This window comes from Paralichthys olivaceus, chromosome 18 (genome assembly GCF_024713975.1).
Source record: "Paralichthys olivaceus isolate ysfri-2021 chromosome 18, ASM2471397v2, whole genome shotgun sequence".
Classification (NCBI taxonomy): domain Eukaryota; kingdom Metazoa; phylum Chordata; class Actinopteri; order Pleuronectiformes; family Paralichthyidae; genus Paralichthys; species Paralichthys olivaceus.
The window spans coordinates 6,879,475-6,901,849 of record NC_091110.1 but is presented as its reverse complement, the minus strand read 5'-3'; the positions used below and the strand labels follow the sequence as shown (position 1 = coordinate 6,901,849).

The 22,375-nt window shown below is 39.5% G+C and overlaps 1 protein-coding gene across 2 annotated transcripts in view; it reads left to right on the top strand.

The window, feature by feature from the left end:
* Positions 1-22,375, top strand: part of fibcd1b (fibrinogen C domain containing 1b) — a 111,649-nt gene that overhangs the window by 56,372 nt on the left and 32,902 nt on the right. For both annotated transcript variants that reach the window (XM_020081644.2, XM_020081645.2), the window contains one exon: positions 15,144-15,240. In XM_020081644.2, the coding sequence (XP_019937203.1) occupies positions 15,144-15,240 (97 nt within the window). The remainder of the gene's footprint in view (positions 1-15,143; positions 15,241-22,375) is intronic.

Here is a 22,375-nt window from a genome sequence, read left to right as displayed (position 1 = left end):
CCTGATAAAGTGCAGTGCCAAGTTTTTTGCGATTTGTGTGATTCGTTCAATACTCATAAAAATGAAATAAAGCTGTCAGTGGGGGTGGGGCAGCATGCAACCAGTCAGCAGGGACCAAGTTGTCCTCTTCTATGTCCTTGGATAAAATACAGCAGTGGTCTACAAGTGGATGACAATGCAGGTAAAGATCATTGGTAACCAGGTAGGATGAAAACAGCTTCTTATTCACTCTGCACCATAGACTGTTTAAAAAAAGCTCTGCACAAACAATACAAAGTGACAGTATATCGTAGAACTGTTTGAGAAGGACCCACTTATGACAAGGACATTACATTAGATTTTATTTATTTGATGCTTTTAGCCAAAGCAACTGACAAAAAATGCATTCAGCCATGAGGGTAAAAACCCAGAACAACAAGAATCAAGTACCTACAAAGTAAGTGCATGTCAATGGGGAGCTCATTCTGCCACTAAGAAGCCAGGACAGCAAACAGTCGAGATTTTTTCTGAGTGGTTAGCTCGCAGTGAGGGAACAACAAGCCAATTGGCAGATGTAGAGCAGAGTGGACGGGCTTGGGTGTAAGGTTTAACCATATCCTGGATGAAGACTGGCTGACCGATCCGTTCATAGCACGGTACGCGAGTACTAGTGTTTTGAAATAGATGTGGGCAGCCACTAGTAACCAGTCAAGGGAGCAAAGGAGCAAAGTAGTGTGACTAAACTTAGGTTGGTTAAAGACCAGTCGAGCTGCTGCATTCTGGATGAGCTGTAGAGGTCGGATAGCACTAGCAGGTAGAACAGCCAGGGGGGAGAAATAATTCTGAAGTAGCTCCAGAGCAATAACACAGGACCATAAAACAGGCAGGTACTGCATCAGATGCCCAGGCAGAAGATTTCGCCAATCTTCCATACTGTAAATTACTCAATGCCATTGTTCTACATAAATCACAATGCTGCCTTATCAATCGTTTTTGCTGAATGCCTTAAGTTGTGAGGTAGAACTGTTTCCCTCTGGGTTCAGAGAGAAAAAGAGATGATGTGTACCGCACCTGTCAGCTTCTTTCAGCGAGAGAAAGGAGCAAAAAATGTACGGCTGCAGTAGCTTTGAGGCATCGTAGACAGGAGGGATAAATCTACAGTAATGTCTCCTGCTTATAGTAGCCTAAAATGTCCTCGGCTGTATGGATACAGCGGTAATGCAGAATACGAGGTGTTTGCACTGAGTGCTGCTGACATCTCCAGAATCACATGAACATAGGAAACAACATCCTCGAAGGAATAATGACTCATAGATCATAATAAATGTGCGTCTATTTTTCCCCGTTTTCATGTGAAGAAGCCAGACTAAAGGAGGTTTCTAACAAACTCTCTACCGAAGGCAGTGCCAGATTCTTTGTACAGGCACTTGAAGTATTCTAGATTACCCATAATGCCTATTTATAGTGTTTGATTCATGGAACAGAGCATTATATGAAAGCAAGAACAATAAATACCATTGCATGATGTCAAATATAGAGATTGAGTGGTTGCACAGCTTCTGCTGGAGCCAGGGAATCCTGGGTAGAGCTGAAGTGGGTTGAATGAGTGTTAACATGATCCAACACAAACAATTGGTGGTCCACCCTTCATGAAAAGAAATAAGGTAGTCGACCTCTGATAATTGAAATCTGAATCCGTAAGTTAATGCATAATTCCTCAACCTGTGGTGTTTTGCCACAGCACCTCTGGTCCAGCCGCGTATGTATGGCTAATGTTATCATAAACTTTAGATAGATGCTGGTCGCTGATTTAAATGAGCACAGCTGCTGACTTTATGACTCTGTTCGAATTGGGATCCTGTTATTTTACATTTTAGTGTCCCAGATAAGACATGTATTTAAAGTAACACTGACCAGCAACAGCAGCTTCTGCAGCCACTAGGGATGATTTATTCTTTTTAGCTTTTAGTCCAAGCATTCATGTTCATGTCCCCTCAATCACTTGACCAAAACTGTGTCACCCCACTCACTGAGCTGAAAAATGGCTGACTGATATATATTCTTAATGATCCTTGGCTTCCCAAACCGAATGTACCGTCACTCTAACAAACACACCCAACTCCATTGGGACTGAAAGGTTTCCTCTCTGTTCTTAATGACTTTGCAGTGAACTTTGTAATGGATCTTTGCTCTCGCACCACTGTAACATAACTTGCTGGATCTAACTCCAGTTTAAGATGCTGTCCATCACTAGATATATATATATATACTATCACAGATGATATTCCACTGTGAGAGCTGAGGGAAACATATTAGTCTTTTGAGGGGTAACAATTGGCCCACGCCTTCATCAAAATCAGCATTTTAAGTCTATGTCAGAAATTATCCACGAAATACCTGGAAATATTATCATTAACATGAACATTCAGATAGTCTCCTCTGCAGCTGCTTGCTTAGCTGCAGAAAATGCTGCAAAAGTAACAACCAGGGATTTCTTTATTTGGACCAGCGACAGGGTGGAACTGTTCCCACCAACATTTGTTATTGTGGTTGTTGAGGCAACCTCAATGAGGCTATTTCCGTTAAATATGTGACGAATCCAGGAAGGATACATAGTAATCGATAAGACGCATACAGGAAGAGAATTTGGCTTTTTGCAACATTGTTTACAAAAGTCTCCGTTTCTGACCGCCCAGAAATGCAATAACCCTTCGAGAGTATTAGTAGGAGTAGAATGGACATCAAGAAACAGGGTGAATTCTACAGGGTCTGCTGTTAAGTAAATGTTGCTTAGCCTTTCTTTATATCTTAATGGAACAATAACAAATCACCAAGACTCAAATGGAAATTGCGACTAAAGCTACCGAGACTTGAAGTAACAATATACATTAGAAGAGAGGAGACATTATAACAGGTTGATGTGGACAGTTGTCGGAGGAAATTGGTCAGTATTTCTCCACTGTCATAACTCGCGCCCTGCAGAGTGTCTGGACGCTGGAGGGATGAGAGAGGAAAGGACATAAAAGAAAAGAGCTGTCATTACTCGGCCCGAGGCGTTTAATACACACAAATACAAATACAAATGTACCGCATGTTCCACCTATACCTTTACAGGAACAGTTGGATGTTACAAAATAGGCATAGAGTACTAAATTCTTTAAATGTGTGTTCATGCTGTGTTTAATGGTTGCTACCAGACTTACAGATATACTGTTTACACACACACAAACGCACGCACACACGAGCGTCCCTTTCTGAGATGAAGTAATCCTTTGGGCATGTGCTCTCCCTCTTTTAGCACTGAGAGATTCCAAATGCCATTTAAATGCAGCCATACAGCTTAGGGTAATGTTTTCTATTATTACTATTTTATTTGTTAAAAGGACGGGACTAAAAATGACCGCGGCATAAATAATGAACGAGAGTAGATACATCCGAGTGCAGCGCGTGCAGTCGCGTTATCAAATGGTGCTTTTATCAGAAGAACCGCAATCACTCTCAAATATACAATTCAGCTAAGAACTGAAATGTAAAAGTTTGAGATTGAATGTACGATTGTGTGCATGTTGTATCACTGCTTTAGAGGCTTTAAGTGGCTTTTTGAGCATTTCAGAGTGTACGGTCTGGGCTTTTTCAGTATCTGTCTCTGTTGTGGGGCTTCTTCAATATTTCATTTCTGTTAGTTTATTGGTTTGGAGAAAAAAAAAAAAAAAGACAAATCCGGGATGGATGTTTTTGTACTTGTGTCTTATCTGTAAATGCTTTGTAAGGAAGGGAAATTGAAAACTTCTGAGTACAATCTAACTTTTGTTCAAAGCATAATTCTTTTTTCCTATGTTCAGTTTACTGAACTGTAAGTTTACTCATACTGTTATTCTCTCTGCAGGGATAAGGAGGCTGATGTGTTATTTTGTTACCCTCATTAACTGGAATGAGTGGACACTGTATTGTGCTGCTGAAAGAGAGAATGAGCTGTCTGCTGGTCACATTACCACAGGTAGTGTCAGACATGTCCTAAGGATATTAGTGCCATTAGCTGGGGCTGGGGTGGCGGCTATGTGAGGAAAGGTTAGACAGTGTGTGAGGGCTGCTGCTATAGGAACATCCACGGATTTTATATTTCCTCTCTCCCATTTGAGCCTGACACGAATCAATGCAATATCACTGCTATTAGAAGTTTTATATCCAATTGAATTTTTTCCCCACAAACTAAAAGCTTACTGTGTTATTCACTACATATACAAGCAAAGGAAAAATGCATGTTTTTACCATACAGTATATGGTAGATGATCAGATTACTCCTACGCCCTTTGTTGAAAATAATCTTCATGACCATTTACAAACACTGGGCCATGAATGCTCTGTTCTAACTTGCACAATGATTGATATTAACAACTTAACACATTTACATGGACACTATATCTGTCTGAATAAGACACTACCGTGAGAAAAGCCATTTCTGATGGCTTTAACCTGAATATGGTCATACTTTGATTTAAGACATAGCAACTCATGTAAACACTATAATCTGAGTAATGTCTTATTCAGGAAGGTCAATAGTCTGAATATTGCCGTCCATAATCGTAAACAAACCTAGCGATGTGGGACCTTGAGCGTTTTTGGAGGTGATTTGAGTTTATTCCCAAAAACAAAATAAAAAAGACAAACAGCAAATTATCTGATCAATTTTATGGAGCCCCAAAACAACAGAAATGTGTTAACATATTAGACTTTACCAAAAGGCTAAAGTGCAGAAAGTTGATGGATTAAAATGTATTGTGCGACAATAGAAACAGAGTTTTATCAGATATTCCACACATTGACAATGGAGGACTGTACATGTCAGGTAATAACTATGTACAAATAGTGGTAAATACATTGCATAGTGTAATTATACGGTGAAAATTACAAATGCAAACATATCACTGCTCCATAATTGGCATTGTTACAACAGCAGGGCTTGTGTCATCCATGTTGCATTTACGACAGGTAGTCAAGGCTAATAAGATTTCTTCCTAATAAGGGTCACGTGATAGGCGACTAAAACTCAGGGAAGGATGTATCGTGACTGATAAGGAAGTGAACGTGGTTGCCAGCATCATTCCATCCAGAACTAAAAATCTTTGGATGCAGCCTTGATCCAGTTTTTGTGGAATGGTCGCCATTTTTTCTGTTGCTGCTGAAGTGATTAATTTGGAAAAAGGTATTCTCCTATCAGCTGTAATCTTTCTTTTTATCCTGCCTCACTGCTGCCAGTATCGTCCCCTGCACTGGGTCTTTGTCATGCCCATGCACAGGTGTTAAAAACAAGTTTCGAAACCCTCAGCAGAAATCTAGCTGTGTTAACCTGTTCCTCCTAATCCCTTAACCCAATAAAGTAAACCGGGTTTCCGGTTTATACAACGTTTACGAAATCAGGTTACCGCTGAAAGCCAGGAATAATCTTTTTTTTACTGAACTACATGTAAATGCAGAAATTGTGTTTGCATGCAAAGGAGAGGGAGTGTGTGTTTGTGGATGATTGTGTTTCTCCTTCTGTTGCTGTATTCGGAGCACATCTGTCTTTCTGATAGGATTATAAAACATTCACCTACAGATGTAAGCGGTCCTTTTTTTAAAGATAGAACATTCTGCAGGCTGCTCTGGATTTACGAGTGCTTTCATCAGACATTGTTGAAATTGTCACCTTATCATCAATATTCTTAACAATGTAATCAAATTGTAAGCGATCCCTCTGCCCGTCTGTTTTGATCTATTTTAAATCTATGAAAGGAGGTGCGAGGCGTTTGGAGCTGATTCTATTAGTCTTAAAGCTTGGGTCATTTATTTATTTATCTTTTCTACTCCGTGCGTATATGTGAGTGTGTGTGTGCGTGTGTTTCTATCCTTACTCTGCCATTTTCCTCAGTGTAATCCAGTCTATCTCATGTGGCTGATCTATTAATCACTCTCTGAAGATTTCAGCAATTAACCTTAGTTAGTCAGTATAGAGCAGCAGTACTAAGGGACATCTGCTGCCAAAGCACCAAAAATATAAACATAGTGTGTTTGCAGTGTGTACATGCCAGGAGCTAACAAGCCATTGGCACATTTCCTATTTTCCACCCAGTCATATGCCAGACTGTAAATCTGCCCCAATCAGCTTCGTAGTGCTTGTGGCGATTCTTCCACGCACTCTGCTCCGGTCTGTCAGTTCAGGGTGTCCGTCTGCGCTAACCATGGGCTCCCAGTCGTTGACAGAAAGCCTGCTGAAGGGCTTAAGGCTGCTTGTTAAGTAGCCTTCATCTACTGCAGAGATTACAGGGAGCTTAATGAGATCATGCCAATGCAAAAGCCCATTAGCAAGTGTTGGGTGAGATGGATTGGTGATTTGCTTGTTAATACCATTTGGCCATTTTACTTCACTGAGGTGTTTGTTGGTGGAAATGGTTTAGCTCAAATGGTTTAGGTTTGAGGTTTATCTTACTAGTCCAGTGCCCTTTCTGCACCTGCCTGTTTGGAATGGGCTGTTTTTCTTGTCCTGTGTTAATGTCATTAATGAGTCCCCCTCAGACAGTTCTACAATATACTGTCACTTTTTTGGTTTGTGCTGGACACTGTGAGCTTTTCATTAACAGTCAATGTTGCAGAGTGAAGTTAGAAAACTTTGTGTTCATGCTACCTGGTTTATCTGCAATGATTTTATAGTCAAAAATGTTTCACACAATGAAACTTACTTCATCATTCTTCACCTGTGGCGCTTACATACGTTTGAATGATTTACTTAACTGCTGTTTTTTTTTCATTTAAGTCATTCATGTCTGTTTCAGTCTAATATGGTGAAATTAAAGTCAAAGATTAACAGATGATATGGCAGGCCAGATATTATTGGCTGCCGGTGTCGACCACTGCAGACATAGGAGATTCAGCTCAGTCAACCAAAACATTTGGCAATGCTACTTTATGCCATCAGGCTCTAAGTCGCTGGAACAGCCTTGCAGAGGATCTGAGAGGAGCTGAAACACGTTTAAACATTAACATGAAAAACTCAGCAAGTAAGTCTGAATTATGTAGTGATTTATAATGTTATCTTTTCATGATCTATTTATTTGAATCATTGTTAGTTTTATTATTCTATTTTCTTTTCATAAAATGTAAGTGTTGGTTATAAGTTTTTATTATCTAGTCTCTCTCTATCTTTTTTACACATTGTCTGTAAAGCACTTTGCACTTATACAATTGAATTTGATTTGTTTCTTTACAAAGGAATAATTTACAACATGATTTTTAGATGTTAAACTGTCAATACTTTCTTTATTTAGCCTCGCTGACACAGACACAGACAAATCATGTTACAGCCGCCACTGCCCCCCGTCAGTGGTACGTTCCTTCAGCTGTGGGGCCTTTCTGCCTTTGTGCTGCACTGTAACCATACAACAATTTTAAAAAAAAGCTGCTCTACAAAGAACTGTGAGTAGAAAGAGAGACTGTCAATGATTTGTGCATAATTTGGCCACTTGCAGAAATAATATATAAATAATATATATATGATACATATTTATTAATTTGCAGTTTACCAGCGGCTTCATCTGAAGGTTTTCTTTACTCCATGGCAGCACTCAACATATTGAGCTGTTACAAATATTGTTTATGTCTGAGGGTTTCCAGTCAGCAGGTCATGGTTATCCAAAAGTTGATTTGAGTGCAACTGGACTTGGCCTTAGATCATTGAAGATATATCATCTCTTTCATTTCTGTCTCCAAGAAGTTTCTTGCGTCCTTACTCGTGTATTTAAGATGTGTGGAGTAGTTATGTAGGTCATTGATGTCTCTTTGTGAAGTTATGCTATTGCAATGGCAGATGTCAGAGTCACTAGGCCAAGTGCAGATCATTATTTTGGGACTCAAATTGGAAAATACAGTCATGTGGACCAGTACCTACTCTTTGACTTGCCTGACATGAGTAATACCAGAATCACTGAGTAATACCAGGTCTGAATTGGAGCCATGACGACTCAACAGAGGTTAAATACCTAAGTTGCAACAGTCAGTCGGGAACTAAAGAAGAAATAGAATGTCTCAGGATCTAGGCCCTGATCATACCTGGTATTTATACAGGAACCCAACAGAGTATGATATACGAAAAACTCTCCACATGTGATCCGACCACCTGGAAAGGAAGTTAATCCCAGGTCTGAACAGGGCTCTTTTTCATCCTTGATACGGACGATACTGTACATGCTGCTGCAGAAACCTTACAGGCGATTCTGAACAGGTTTCCTCTGAGAGATTTGAGAGATTTCGAAGAATTATTACCAAAGACCTGCAAGAAGAAGGGATGAAGTCAAAACACTGCAATATGGAGGAAGAATGATGGGGGGTGCGAGATACAAGATGAGAGGGAGTTCACAGAAAAGGTGTCCCGCAATATTTCATAGAACAAACAACACAACATAGAAAAAAACGTATTTTGCAATAAATAAAACCTTTGTGAAGCTTCAGATGTTGATTCAGTTTTATAATGAATAACAATTAAATGAATAGCAAATCAAATTAAATTTACTCAATAAGAAATGCAAATGTGTTAAATTATATAATATGGTTTCAGTTATTTTGCTTCCATTAGAATAAAGATGGGCCTTACATAATGAAGTAGGTCGACACAACATTAGCAACATTTACAACACAAAGCATGTGACTGTTCCATTAGCTATGATTATTGTGTTCCCCACTGGTGTTCCAATATATGACTGCAGGGTGTGTGGTCACTATTGATTTTGCAGCTCAGTTTTTGGATTGTTCCGTACTTTATGTTTGGAAACGCAGAGGCCTCGCTCAATCCGTTAATAAAATGACTGCTGTGTCACAACTGCAGCTCTCTGTGTGTGTGTGTGTTTGTGTCTGTGTGTGTGTGTGTGTTTGTGTCTAAAACATCACCTGCCTCAACACCCAAATAGAACAAGTCTCTCTGCTTCTGACCTTGACAGCTTCGATGTCAGGCTCTATGCCCTGTAGCTACAAATTGTGTGTAAGGATTTGTCAGTAGGGATGTTAAGCTGCGTCCCAGTGGAAACTGTGTTTGAGTCTGTGTGTGTGTGTCTGTGTGGGTGTGGCAAGGTGACCTAGCTGACAAATATCAATAAAACATAAATATTCTGAGCCGCAGCATAAACATGTATAGCTGCAAAAGTGCAATAATGCACTTTTATAGACACATTCACAACGAACAGGAGATTTGACTTTCATCAGTTTAAAAGTTTTGTGACTTTTAAAATCATCTCTGGTATGACATGGTATGAGTTAGAGCCCGACTGATAGCCGATTTTCTGATATAATCGGATGATAAGAGCTAAGACATATCAGGATTTTTGTTTGCTGACATGCACCGATATGAAAACTCTTATTCTACAGAATAAGCAATGCAGAAAAAATGTGCATTCATCTGTATGCTTACCTGTAAATACTTTAGTGCATTTGTGCTTTATTTATATTTATATGCTATAAAGCTTATGTTTACATTGTAAAATATGAAGCCTCAATTAAGTTTCTTTGTCATAAGGGTTTAATAACTACATCTTCATTAACATTTTAAATAAATATGAAAATTGCCCGTTATATCAGTATTGTACATTTTTGAACTTCCTAATATCGGCATCAGCCCCCAAAAATGCACATGGGTCAGGGTCTATTAAAATACAAGGTATGATCAGAGCCCAAAACCTGAAACACTTTAGTCACCAATGGTTGGTGACTTAGGTATTTAGCCTCTGTTGGGTCATCATAGCTCCCAGTCAGACCTGCTTTTACTCATGCCAGGTCTAAATGGAGTCTGGTTGGTGACAGTCAAAGATCAGGTACTGGTCTGCATGAGTGTGTTTACTATATATTCAACACACAGTCACACATAGAGGTAATAATAATTAAATACACACATTTATTTCAGCTGCATGCTGACCTTAATGGCTTTCCATACAGTTTGTTGTAACCAAGCACACATGGCCTGTGAGCCACTGATGCACCAATGGCGTTGTCACCAACTTCCAACATCCCATGACTTACCCCAGGTTTGATCACTGCTTTTCTCACTTGAAACCTGTGAGAAAACGATTACTGCCACTATGTGAGCAACCTTTCTCCAGGACACAAACACACGGACACACACGCAAACCTCCAGGGTCAACATGCAATTACACCTCAGAGGGCCTCTCCAGTCTCACAAGAATACTAGATACAGGAGGAGGCACGGCCGGCAAGATGAGAGCGTTAACCCCGAATATGAAGTGAACTGCTTGCTGGTTAACCTGCTGCTGTTGAGCTCTGCTTCATGTGACCACTGGCTGGTATCTCACTCATGCACTGACGCACAGCGGCAGTTATCTTCTGCCGGTGCATTACCTCTATTGAACCTTAAATGCCTGCGCTAACAAAAGAAAAAAGACGTTATCTGCGTCACAATATAATTGTAAGAGAACAGTGCTTGTAATTCTTTCAATCTCCGCTCCATCAGAGATCTCTGTCATCTGTGATTGTGGCTCCTCAGTGCGTATATGCAGCCTGACAGGCTTTGACTTTTTCAGAGCTGCATTAACGTGAGTGATGCATTGTTCTCGAAGGCCACAGACGGTTTCAATGGAAATTAGAGGCTTGAGTTATCATTATCTAAATTGTTATTATAAAGACTGACGAGTCTGTTTCACTCTCTTTGGTGTAAATTAAAGGGAGTTTTTTCTTCTTTTCTGAAGTTTTCTTATGATTTATTTGGTTGAGGGGGTACTTAATGCAATTTTCTCACCTCCCGCTGCTAAATCGGCGAGTGCCAGGGGAGAGAGAAAAACAATTAAAGATGGATGAAAAGGAAAACCTCCACCTCATTTTTAACATGGAATAATCTATCGCAGTCTTCTCTATTTCGGCTAATTTGAATGTGGGGACAAGGAGGGCGAAGAGGAATGAAGGGAGTAAGATAAGGAGGCGGGAAGGTTATTATTTCAAGGAGAGTTTTCAACCTCGTTGCCTCATAAATTAAAGACAATCATACTTGACTGCAGTGCCTCCACCACAGAGTTTCCTGCCTAAATCTTGGCTTAAATCTCACCATATTTGCACAGGAAATCTGAACGAGAGCTCCAACTGAGGCAAACAAATCACTAACGTAATGACGGTGCATTGTTTGCACTGTCAAAGGCCGTGAGCTTTTTTCCTGAAGGCCTTTTAAAGTACAGATAATTGTATTCATGGCAGTAATGGCCTTATTAACTGGTTATTGCCCCTGGTGATTTATAGGAAGTTTCATAATGAAACGATTTCATTGAGGAAACTGGGTTTTATACACTTTACAGTGTAAATTGTTTACTGACATCAAGTCAGTCATATATTAAATAAAAATGAAAGTCTTCATTCTTGTTTATTCTTGCAATGGACAGCTTTAAAAACAGTGTATATTTTAAGATGCACATAAGAAATTGCTTTCTATTATGTTGGCTATTTTATTTTTTATCTTGACGAGAGGAAAGAGGATTCATTTTTTATAATCCCTGCAGTGAAAACTGACAATAAATATTATAATAAGATTATTGAATTATACTTAGTTTAAGTCAGATGTTGTCTAAAGAAGTTGATTTATCTAATATTTTTATATATATTGCACAGAATCATATCACTAGTTTGTTTGCAGACCTTGGCTTGAGGACATTTTCTCTATCTGGAGCTCTCTGAATTTTAATTGAATCCCCATTTATTAAATCTTTCTAATGTTGTTGGATTGAATTACTTCATACTACAAGGATTTTCTTCTTTACATTTATGTGTATTTGTACGTGTAAAACACCCCTGTCATTAACTCCACTGCGACACAACACATAGTGTCAATCCTGTTTTCTGAGCTGAAGTACAGTGTAGTTGCCAACACACTGTCTCGAGCTGCTCTGTAGTCCCTCTCCATCCCTGCGTATGAATGATTGATGAAATTATTTATATACCCTGCATACCATACATTAATACTGAAATCTGGTAGCAATAATATACACCTAGAGTATCTATAATCTAAAATACAGGAAAAAAATCTAGCTCTGCTCTGGTGTCCAATCTCAAACCAGACAGTGATATATCTCATGAGACAGACTATAGAACTGTTTATGTAAAACAATATGTAAATAAGTAACACATCATGTTAATAAGTCAATAGCAGTCACAGCATCACACTAATTGGTCTCACCTCATGTTTAGATTTCATGGAAAGAGTCAAACTCTGCAGCTCTCTCAACATAGATTTCCATGTCAACATAAGGAAGTAAAGTCAACTAGGGCTGGGAGCACTGCACACGTCGGGCCTGGATGTGGTCTTGGAGTGGGACCTTTGTCATACTTGTGAAGTTTCAGTCAGATTGAACAATACAATAACTTCCTAAAATGAATTTCCTGTTACAGGTAGGGGCGCTATGACTATTATTGAATATTATCAAATGGATCGGTTCAGGGCAGGAGGTTTGTTGTAAAGTTGTTACTGCTCGGCCCAAATTATACATTATAAATGCCCAGGACACTACTCTGATGGTCTAATGCACTGAGACTGAGGCAAAGCCTGTGAGAGTTCCGTGCAACAGAGTCAAGTAGAAATCCTGTTGTTGCTTTATGTATAATTGACAGCTTCCTGCAGCATGTCATGATCTCCATACAGGCCTGGACAGATGTCATCGGGTTGTATAAAAGGGGCTTTCAGAGGCATATAAAGCAAGTGTCAATTGTGTAGGTTGCAGTGGAAAAACAGATTTAAAGAGATTAAAGGATAAGCCTGGTCATATTCTGTAGTTGTTCTGTTGTCAACTAAATCCAAGAAAAGACCACAACAATATACTAATCCTAGAAACAATTAGTGTCTGTGCAGCCAGAGCACGATAATGGTTTCTCCTCTTTCCTATAGATCACTGTTGTCTTCAAACAACAGGCAACCATTCCTAACTGTTATAAGACATTCTGTGGCCTTTTATTCTTGAAGTGCATCTACACATTTGTGAGAAAGTTGCAAACACTGACATCTGCCAGTATTAACCCTATTGTTGATCAGTATCAGTGGATATACTATTACCTTGTACTGCTATTATGATATAAGTATAACTATTGTTATTTCCATTATAACAACCCGTCTGATCCTACATATGACAGTTTACACTTCTCTCCCTCCTTTCTTTTTTCTTTTAGAGGGTTATCGCTGTTAAAAGGGAGTTTTTCTCTCCACAGTTGCCGATGATGATTTGGTGCAATGCGAATAAAATTGAACTGAATGTGTTGGTTGTTATGCGACAACGCTGAAATGCCAAACTAGGTTCACAGTTGCATAGGTTTGCCAAGAGTTATTACGAGTTGAATTTTACACTGTAAAATGTCCTGCTTGAACTTATTTACTGGAAAAAAGGGCAAAGACAATGTGAGGAATCCATATCAAGAGTGTTTGTGTAATTTCAGTTTTTAGGTTTTGGTTAAAAAGGCTATGATCGTGTAATAAATGAAAATTCTTACAAATCTAACATCTTTGAGAGTTGGGAGGAAAATCCAGAAAATCATTAGATAATGTTAAGTGATGATGATGAAGCAGTGATGATAGTTATTATTGTGATTTTCTTCTGCTTGTGCTGATGTTAAAGGCAAATATGTCTCTCTGTGCCATCTGCTACCTTATGGTAACACAAACTGTCGTAGATAATTTCCCTTGTCAGTTCCACATTAACACACCCTTCCGACTGTACTACACTGTTTTCCATTTGCACATATTTGCTCTTTAGGAGCACATTTCCAGTTCATCCTCGGTCTGACACTTGGACAGAACATTTCATCGGGTGATCAGTAAATTGTTAAAAACGTGGTTTTTGCTAATATTTGCCTTGTTTCTAATACTGAATGAAATACAATGATTTCTCCTCACACCATTGAGTTTCATGATACACGTGAAAAAAGGAAAGAAAACTTGTCTATGTGTATTTAGGATTGTTGTTTTATGAATATCATCTCTTTTGTGGGATTTCAATTAAGTATGACAAATCCATCACCATTTCATTCAAAGACAGTCGAGATTGAATGGATTCCTTTTATTAGCTTCCAACAAATTGCCTTTTTAGTGGCTAGAGCCTCTGCATTATTCATTTGTGAGAGAGCCAGCATTTTTGAGTTCATCTAGTTAAGTTCTAGGTGATCTCAGCCACAAACATTGGGACTTCGAATGAGTCATCTCACAGGAGGATGAGATTGTTGTGTTAAGCAAGACTTTAGAATAGTGATTTGTAAGAGCTCAAAAGCAGTTTTTTTTTTTTAGATTTGGTATGATGACGTTTTTGGAGAGCTGAGTCAGTGTTGATGATGGAGCAGGGGCAGGCAAAGGGAGCAGGAACCATTGGAAGAGAGTGAAGCACAGAGCTGAGATAATAAGACCACTTTCACACGTGCCTTGTTTGGTCCAAACCACAATAACAGGTTTTATAATCTGGATCAGTCATACATGGTTTGGATCATTTGCAGTTTGAAAACTTTTTTTTGGATAGTCTGAGCTTGTTGCTGGAAGTTGAGAGAGCATTAAACAATAGTAGAAGAAAAGAAACTTGCAGGACTGCCGGCTGTTTTTGCCTCCAACCATATAATGTTTGAACAATGAGGTCGTTCATTTTGCTGGTTGTAATACCATGATAATATGTCAGTGGCAACGAAATCTGCTAAGTCAACCAGTTCATTTATTTTCTTCATTCAGACAGACAACTTTGTGTTGATGCATCAAAAAAGTTAGAAAATATAAAAACCAAATTGACAGCACGCTAACGTTACACGCATGTTTGTCTTCAAACCAATCAATGTCGGGTATAGACGTACATATTTTATACAAAATGACTGTGTGCGCTCTCTAAATTGCAAAGTGAAGTCAAAACTCACTGGATCAAATGTTAACAATGTTATAAAGATATGAATCTTGGATCAAACCATTTTCTGGACTTCCTGTGATAGATCTTTGTGGTATATCCAAGGATGGGTTACAGGTATGCATGTCAAATGGCAGCAGAAGGACTAATTGCCATGCTGAGAAAAACAGAGACAAACTGACAAACAAAAATCACAAGGAAGGTGGACAATGGCAGTCCATAACAGAAACACTGTATGAGATGAATCTCATCTGACCCCTGAACTCTTGCCTTGTCTCTCTCTAGGTGATCCAGCGCAGGGAGGATGGCTCGGTCAACTTCTTCAGAGGGTGGGAGTCCTATCGTGAGGGATTTGGCAAGATTACTGGTGAACACTGGCTTGGTAAGTGTCTCAGCCGTGTGAATGAGTGTCTGTGTGTTTTCTGACAACGTGCTCGTGAACAGGCTGCCAAGTCAAACCTTGGAAAGTAGATTTTCACTCAGCACTGTCAACTTTGCTTAACTAGCTGCACTGTTACGTCTTGAAGACAAGACTTTATAGAGCCATCATCTCATCAACATTATATCGACAGCCACTATGACATGAAATCACAAGTGCAGCACTTAAACTGCAAGTGCAGATAAGACAGAAACTCACTCACAGAGGCTGAAATAGCTCCATTGAGTGATGGATCGAGATAAAGAGACGGCTAGAGAGACGCTAACAGAGAAAAGCCTCAAGCCCTCAAATTCCACACCTCTTCTCAAATTAACAAACATATTTCTTTTTGTGAGTTTTACTCTTCAACACCATCGCAGTTGTTCTTGAAGCATGTAGCTAGTGATCTGTTGGAGCTCGAGGACATTGTAATTAGAGTTGACTTCCTCATGACATATTGGATTTGTTTTAATCTGTGTCATACTCCATGTTTAAACAACACAATAAAAACTCCCTAAGGCCTGCAAGGGTACACAATAGAGAATGGCTGTACCTCACTAAGAATTTTGTCAGTTGAATCAGATTTGGCTGTTCAATACAAATAGTTGATGAAAACACTTTGCTCAAATAATGAATGTCTGATGTGACTATCATGGTGAAAGCTTGATAATTACGCTAATGGCCAGGGATGTACATTTAGATTTTTTTTAATCAACAAATGCTTGTTAACTTATTATTAACCATTAACCAACTAAATTGTATAGTAGAATATCTGTCATTAATATCTATCATTAAAAAACACCCATGCAGTGTTTTTGAACAAGGATGTTTAAGCATCTTAGCTTTAGCTGTGCGTGTTCCTTTGACCGTGATGTCACTCCAGCACACATGAGAGTAAGCTTGTTACATGTTTCAGCGATCAATCACAATAATCAACCTTAACAGTCCAGTTCTACTCACTCCTCAGCAGACTCAGATTTTCTCCAACTGCTGTGGATTCAGTCTGGTGCCCGGTCTGTTAACTTTGAGCACCATGTTGTAGTAGTAATAATATAGTTATAGTGCTCATTTGTTGGTTAATGGTTAATGATGAACATCCTTACTAATGATGGATCGGAAAAGTGCAACAACATTGACACTAGATGTCAAATAAAACCCAGAGAAGATCCTTCGAGGCAAGTGTTCTCTACTTCCAAGCAGAAGCCAGAATACTTGCAGAATCTCAGTCGACCTAAAGGTCTCTGACTGATGACAAAAATCCTCACACAGCCAGTTCTCTTCTTCTTCTATCATAGAGTTGCCTTGTAGCTTCCTTTTAATTTGCCTGACCTTTGTTCACTTAGCAGGAGAACACGAGCCAAACCTGAGAACAGGTATGGAAGTGAAAACTGACAACCAAAAAAAAGGCACAGATGAGGTTGAACAATGTCGACTTAACTGGAGTCAGCTGCAGCTTTTTGGAGCGGCCTCTGTAGAAATATCTAATCACTGTTTTCACAGACAGAAACTGCTTGTCTCTGGGATCTTGGTCTCAAATTGCTACGTAACCTCAACTGTTATCCCTTTGTACAGAAACATCCCCAGTGACGAGCCTTAGCGTTCCAGTGTTTTTTTCTTTTTTGCTGAACATCCATTCCATTACAGTTTGTCCCCACAGACACTTGCAGTACTACACACACAAGTGGAAACCAAACTAAGAACCTCAGAAGGATTTTGATAGTTCCTCGGGTACTGTTATACAAACCATGACCCTGGGTTTGCACTCGGATGCCACATTTCTGAACCACTGGCCACAGTTCAAGCTCTCACTCTCTGAACCTTCAGGGCTACTTGTAGTTATAAACACAGATATGTGAACCCACCAGCTTTGAAACATCCCATCAAACAAAACTGCTTTGAAAACAAATACAGCTCATGAACTTCATAAAACCTGTCATTTGACATTTGACAGGATATTGACCAGTCCCCCAAAAAAGCCAAGCATTTGCAGACGTGTTGTTTTCAGTGTTTGCTATCACCATGTTAAACATGTCTCCTTAAAACCTTGCGTCACAGTTCACTCAAGTTAAGACTTGTCAAGTAAGTGGAGCTTGAAGAATTCTATTCCTGTAAAAACGCACACTTGATCATGGTCAAGGTCGTGACATTCCACAGCTGATCCCGTCGGTGCTCTGGATTTAAAGCACTCTCTCACACAAGCACCTCAGGAGCAGTTGAGAGGAAGATGTTTGTGTGCAACGCAGCTCATATGCATGTTTAATATTGTACGATAATGAAGGCATATGATAAAGGGTTTGTTAATTTTGCATATAATTTCTGTTTATTGGGCGTCACAGTGGTGCAGTGACTCGTACTTTTGCCTCATGGCAAGAAGGTTCTTGGCTCGAATCCAGTTGCTGGATGTATGGTTGTTTTATCTTGGCAATGTGATGCCTCTCACCCAATGTCAGCTCCAGCCATTAATTTCACATTGTGCTGTTTATCATCCTTTTACAAATACTTTTTACTTGAAACTTCTATTCATTTCAACCTTTCAGTTTTTAACATTTTTATTTTAAAGTTCAAACAAAACTCTCCAAAATACAAACTTAAAGGCGACTAGCTTTCCAGATCTGTGTCTCAGTCCTCCTGAGTGTTCCGCGTGTCTGTCCGGTGTGTCTCTGTTCTGAGTGTTCTCCGTGAGGCAGCTCCGCCGCTGCCTTTTAAACCTGAGGATCAATCAGCTAACAGCTCTCACCTGCACGGATTGATCCTCTGTGGTGCAGATGAGGGGGCTGGGAGAGCACCTTCACCTGCACACAATGAGGTCATTCATCAAATAGAGCACCATTGTTTCCCACTGATCTGCTAAAGAAATGTGTTGTTGAGCGTCTTCACTATTATCTAAACACAACATTAAGGTATTCATGGCACTTGTCCATCAGTCGCAGTCATTATTATTCTCACCGTACTTAAATAGGTCGCTCCACAGGGCCAGAACAGCAGGTCTGAAACATTTGGGGCTGCTGCCCTGAAATGGTAAATATGGTATTAGCTGGGCCTGTGTGGTTTTGGGTGCTTCATCATCTCCAACACTCTGTGTCCTTGCTTGACATCTGTAGACTTGTACTGTATAGCACTTCAGAGTTTAGGTGAATTAATGTAGATCTAGGTCTCTCAGCTGACCCGAGGCCATTACAGAGTGCAGGCCATAATATAAAACGTGGTTAGAGTGCCAGCCAGATCTCCCTATGGTATGCTGCGAGAACATGGTGGGAATATGGAAAGCCCTGGATTTAGCAGAGTGAATTTGAATGAGCCAGCCGGCTACTTTGAACCATTCAGAGTACCCTTGCTCATTCAGGGTGTGCTGTTGTCTCGTTACCCCCATCATCGATTACCCTCAGGGCAAAAATGAAAAATGGATTTGTGCTCGCCTGCAGCCTGCAAAGAAATTCACTGCAGCTACCTCCTCCAGACCAGCACTGCTCACTAATGCCATCAACCACCCCTAAACATCTGTACAGTTCTCATTATCTTAATATGCTGTTAAATTCAGATTTTTTTTTGATTTGTTACATTGATGATAGCGAAAAAAATACACAGGATTTTACAAATAAGAGACAAGTACGGAGTAATGCTTCCAAAGAGATGTGTGTGTGTGTGTTGGATAATACAATCAGGAATATAAGAACATTCTTGCACATTTGGTTCCACAAACTCAATTTTGCACCTGTAAATGATCAAGTTCTGGAGAAATAAATAAGGAAATCATTTTTGCAGCTTAGGTGTTAGTTAGTATGAAGAGCTAATTGATTTTAATAGGGAGGTCAATTCTGCCGAGAGTAATCACAAGAATCTTTTTCACTCTCGCAAGGGATTTGCTATACATCTATTTATGATAAGTGTATCTGCAAGTATAACTGCACTGTATAGTAGTGTCAAGTCTCTGTATCTCATTTTTTGCTTTGCCGTCTTCTTTTCATCTTTATATTCAAGTCATCAAGCATCACTCATCTGCAGTAAATTCACTGTCAAGGAAGCAGAGAGCAAATATACTTTGGGCCCGGTGCCTCTACAGAAAGCTGTATTTTAACATTGTGTGTGTAAGACTAACATATTGCTGAATAATCTCTCCCAGAGGAACGTTTATAAAGCGTATGAAACTGGGTCAAGGCAGTTCCATTGTCAACATCAAATCTTTCAGACACCTGGTCTCCGAGGCTGATGTGGACTTGTCTACCTGTAATATAGGTCCTGAAACTGTTTAATGCCGTCCCAAAGAGGCTAACCCAGTTTTTCAGATGGCCTATTACTATACTATAACTAGGTCCGCCGTAGTTGAAAATGACACTTAAATCCAGCAGGAAACAAGGGAGCCTTGGAGAAATTGTCTGCATATTCACGTCCTCTCTCCCCGGTTTCGTCGACTGTAAACTGCGGCCATAATTTATTTTTGTGTGCAAACATAATGTAACAAAAGCTCAGAGGTGTCACTTTAGCTTCTAGCTGTTGTAGAGTTATGGAATATCAGTGAGAAGTTGACACAGCCAATTTACAGTGACATTTTGTTCTCTCCTTCTGTGAAACCCATCATCAGAATGACATTCAGTAACGTTTCAATGTGTTGAAGACTATTTATCAGAAAGTTTATTTTATACTTTGGAAGGTCACTTCAGCTCACACTGTCAGGTGTATGAAAGGATAATTGTAGGAAAGCCCATTGGAATTTATTATAATAATAATAATAGATATATGGATTCATTTAGAAAATATATGTAACAAATACATTAATGTTCTGAATCCTGCTTGAAAGAAGCAGAAACATTTGCTTTGCTTTAACTTTTCTTTTGGAGGAAAAACAGAAACACTTAACATTCCAGTGCAGTACTCAATTTTATTAATCAGTGGAGCATTAACAGCTTAATCAATACCTATAAATGGAAGTCTCATCTTCTGGTGGCTCCCAGTAATAGAAATTAATATTTGTTTATTGTCATACCGAATGCTGGATTAGATTTCTATCATCCATAAATTTATTTTTAAAAGAAAGAAAGTTTGACATCCTCTCTTTTTCATATTAGTTTCACCATGCTCGGATAGCCTTCTTTCCTCTAATCAATGCACATTCAACACATGCAGTGCTGTATTGTGTCATGTGAAGTCACTGCCAATTTGGTTTTTATTAGTTATTGTATGCAGTAGAAATGGAGGGGGGGGGGCATCATGATTGACAGCTGAGACTGACTAGTGTTTGGTGGAGCGAGTGTATCAGCCATTGTTCAGTACGGCTCCATTTCCCGGTTGTTACTGCCAGACTGTGGCTCCAAATTGCGTCAGAGTTCTTATCAGGGATATTTTTGGTTTCATTTCTAGATAGAGGGATGAATGGAGAAGCACCATCCAGCTTTATATACGGTCTCATTATGTTTAAGTCTGCAGTGAAGTGCAACAAGTTATAATTCAATATACTTTACTGTTTAGCTGAATATAAAAATAGATTATCTCCCTCCCAACCCTAGCTGTCATGTCGTCCATCTTTATTTACATCATTATGGTCTAATTATGTTCAACTCAGTTAAGTACGACACCTAAAGTTCAAATTCAATATACTTATCTGGTTCAGTGTTTGTATGAACAGCTTTTTTTACTCCCTCCGAAGCCTAGCTGTCATGTCGTCCATCTTTATATACAGCCGCTGGAACAGCATTTCAGGAAAGAAAATGTAGACGCAGGCAGTTTTATCATCCTCTAGTTTGAGTCCTCTGCATGAGAAGCAGCAGAGAGAATGTACAAAGCTCCCACTGTGGGCGTCTCAGCGTCTCCTCATGAGTATTTACCTGATGAGTCTTTGCTCTCTGGGCGATTAGACAGAAAAAAAAGCGTAAAGAGAACCTGAGAGAACTCTTAACTCTGTTACATTTAACTCACGTAAACCTGGTGAGTTGGAAATTACACTATGTCTGTCAGGATCTCTACTCTGAGGAGTGCGTGGCGTGTTGGAGCCGGTGTATGGGCGAGATTAGGGGAGACAGAATCAGCTTTTTACATCAGTGAAGGTTAGTGTATTGATGCCACAGTGTTAAAGAAAATCTGTTGCCCTCACCTTCAAGCTTTTTTCACAAACAGTAAGCCATTCTATTCACCACAGGATTTGCTGCCTTTATTCCGGACAGTGTTTGCATCCAGCCTGTGGGAGCGGTGCATTGCAGCGCTCCGTTGACCAGATAAGCAGTATGGAGCTGGGACACCCAGGCTCTCCTCTCATTATTCTGGGGGATTTTTTTCAAAAAGAGCAAGGCTCAGCAATGAACTGCACAAATACAGACAGTATTTTAAGAATCCCACTGGGAACAGAAACACACTGTCACAGAGTATTAAAGGGATGGTCACTGCTCTGTCTCCCATGCAGCTTTGGAACACTGCTATTACCTCAGAGTAAATTCAGGCCTGCACGACCTAACCCATCATTAAACACACATGCTATATACATTCACATCAAATGGGTGATGACCTCCTTGTCTTCCTGTTTCGTTGGCTCAGATTTGTTCTTTAAAAAGTATCTGTCAGTTGTCGAGCTTCTGCAGCTGTCTGTTTCCTCGGTGTCGACGTGCCTGTACTTCCTTCTGTCAAAAGCTAATACTTTTTGGCACTTTTTACAGGCAACAAAAGCCAGAAAGAATGTTTACCACTGGCTATTTCTGTCTTTATGTGATCGCTTCTGAAGTTGAAGCTGGTTTGGTGTCAGTAGTGACAGTTATTCGAGCGGAATTGAAGGACTTAAAGATTGTGTCATTAATATAAGATAAGATAAGATCAACTTAATTAATCCCTCACTGGGGAAATTGCAACATTACAGCAGCAGAAGGGCATTAGGATAGAGACAAATAAAAATATGGAAATAAAATAGAAATAAAAATATACATATATATATATAAAGAGAAATTTAAACAATATACAATGATACCGGAAAATTCACAGTGATTATTGCACAATATAAGCTGATTTAGACGTTAAAAAGTTGTTCCCACCCGCTGCTCGCTCATGTTTATTCAATTTTCACCATTGCCTGTGACCCAATGCAGGTAATGGTGAAAGCAGAAAAAAAAATTCCTCACCA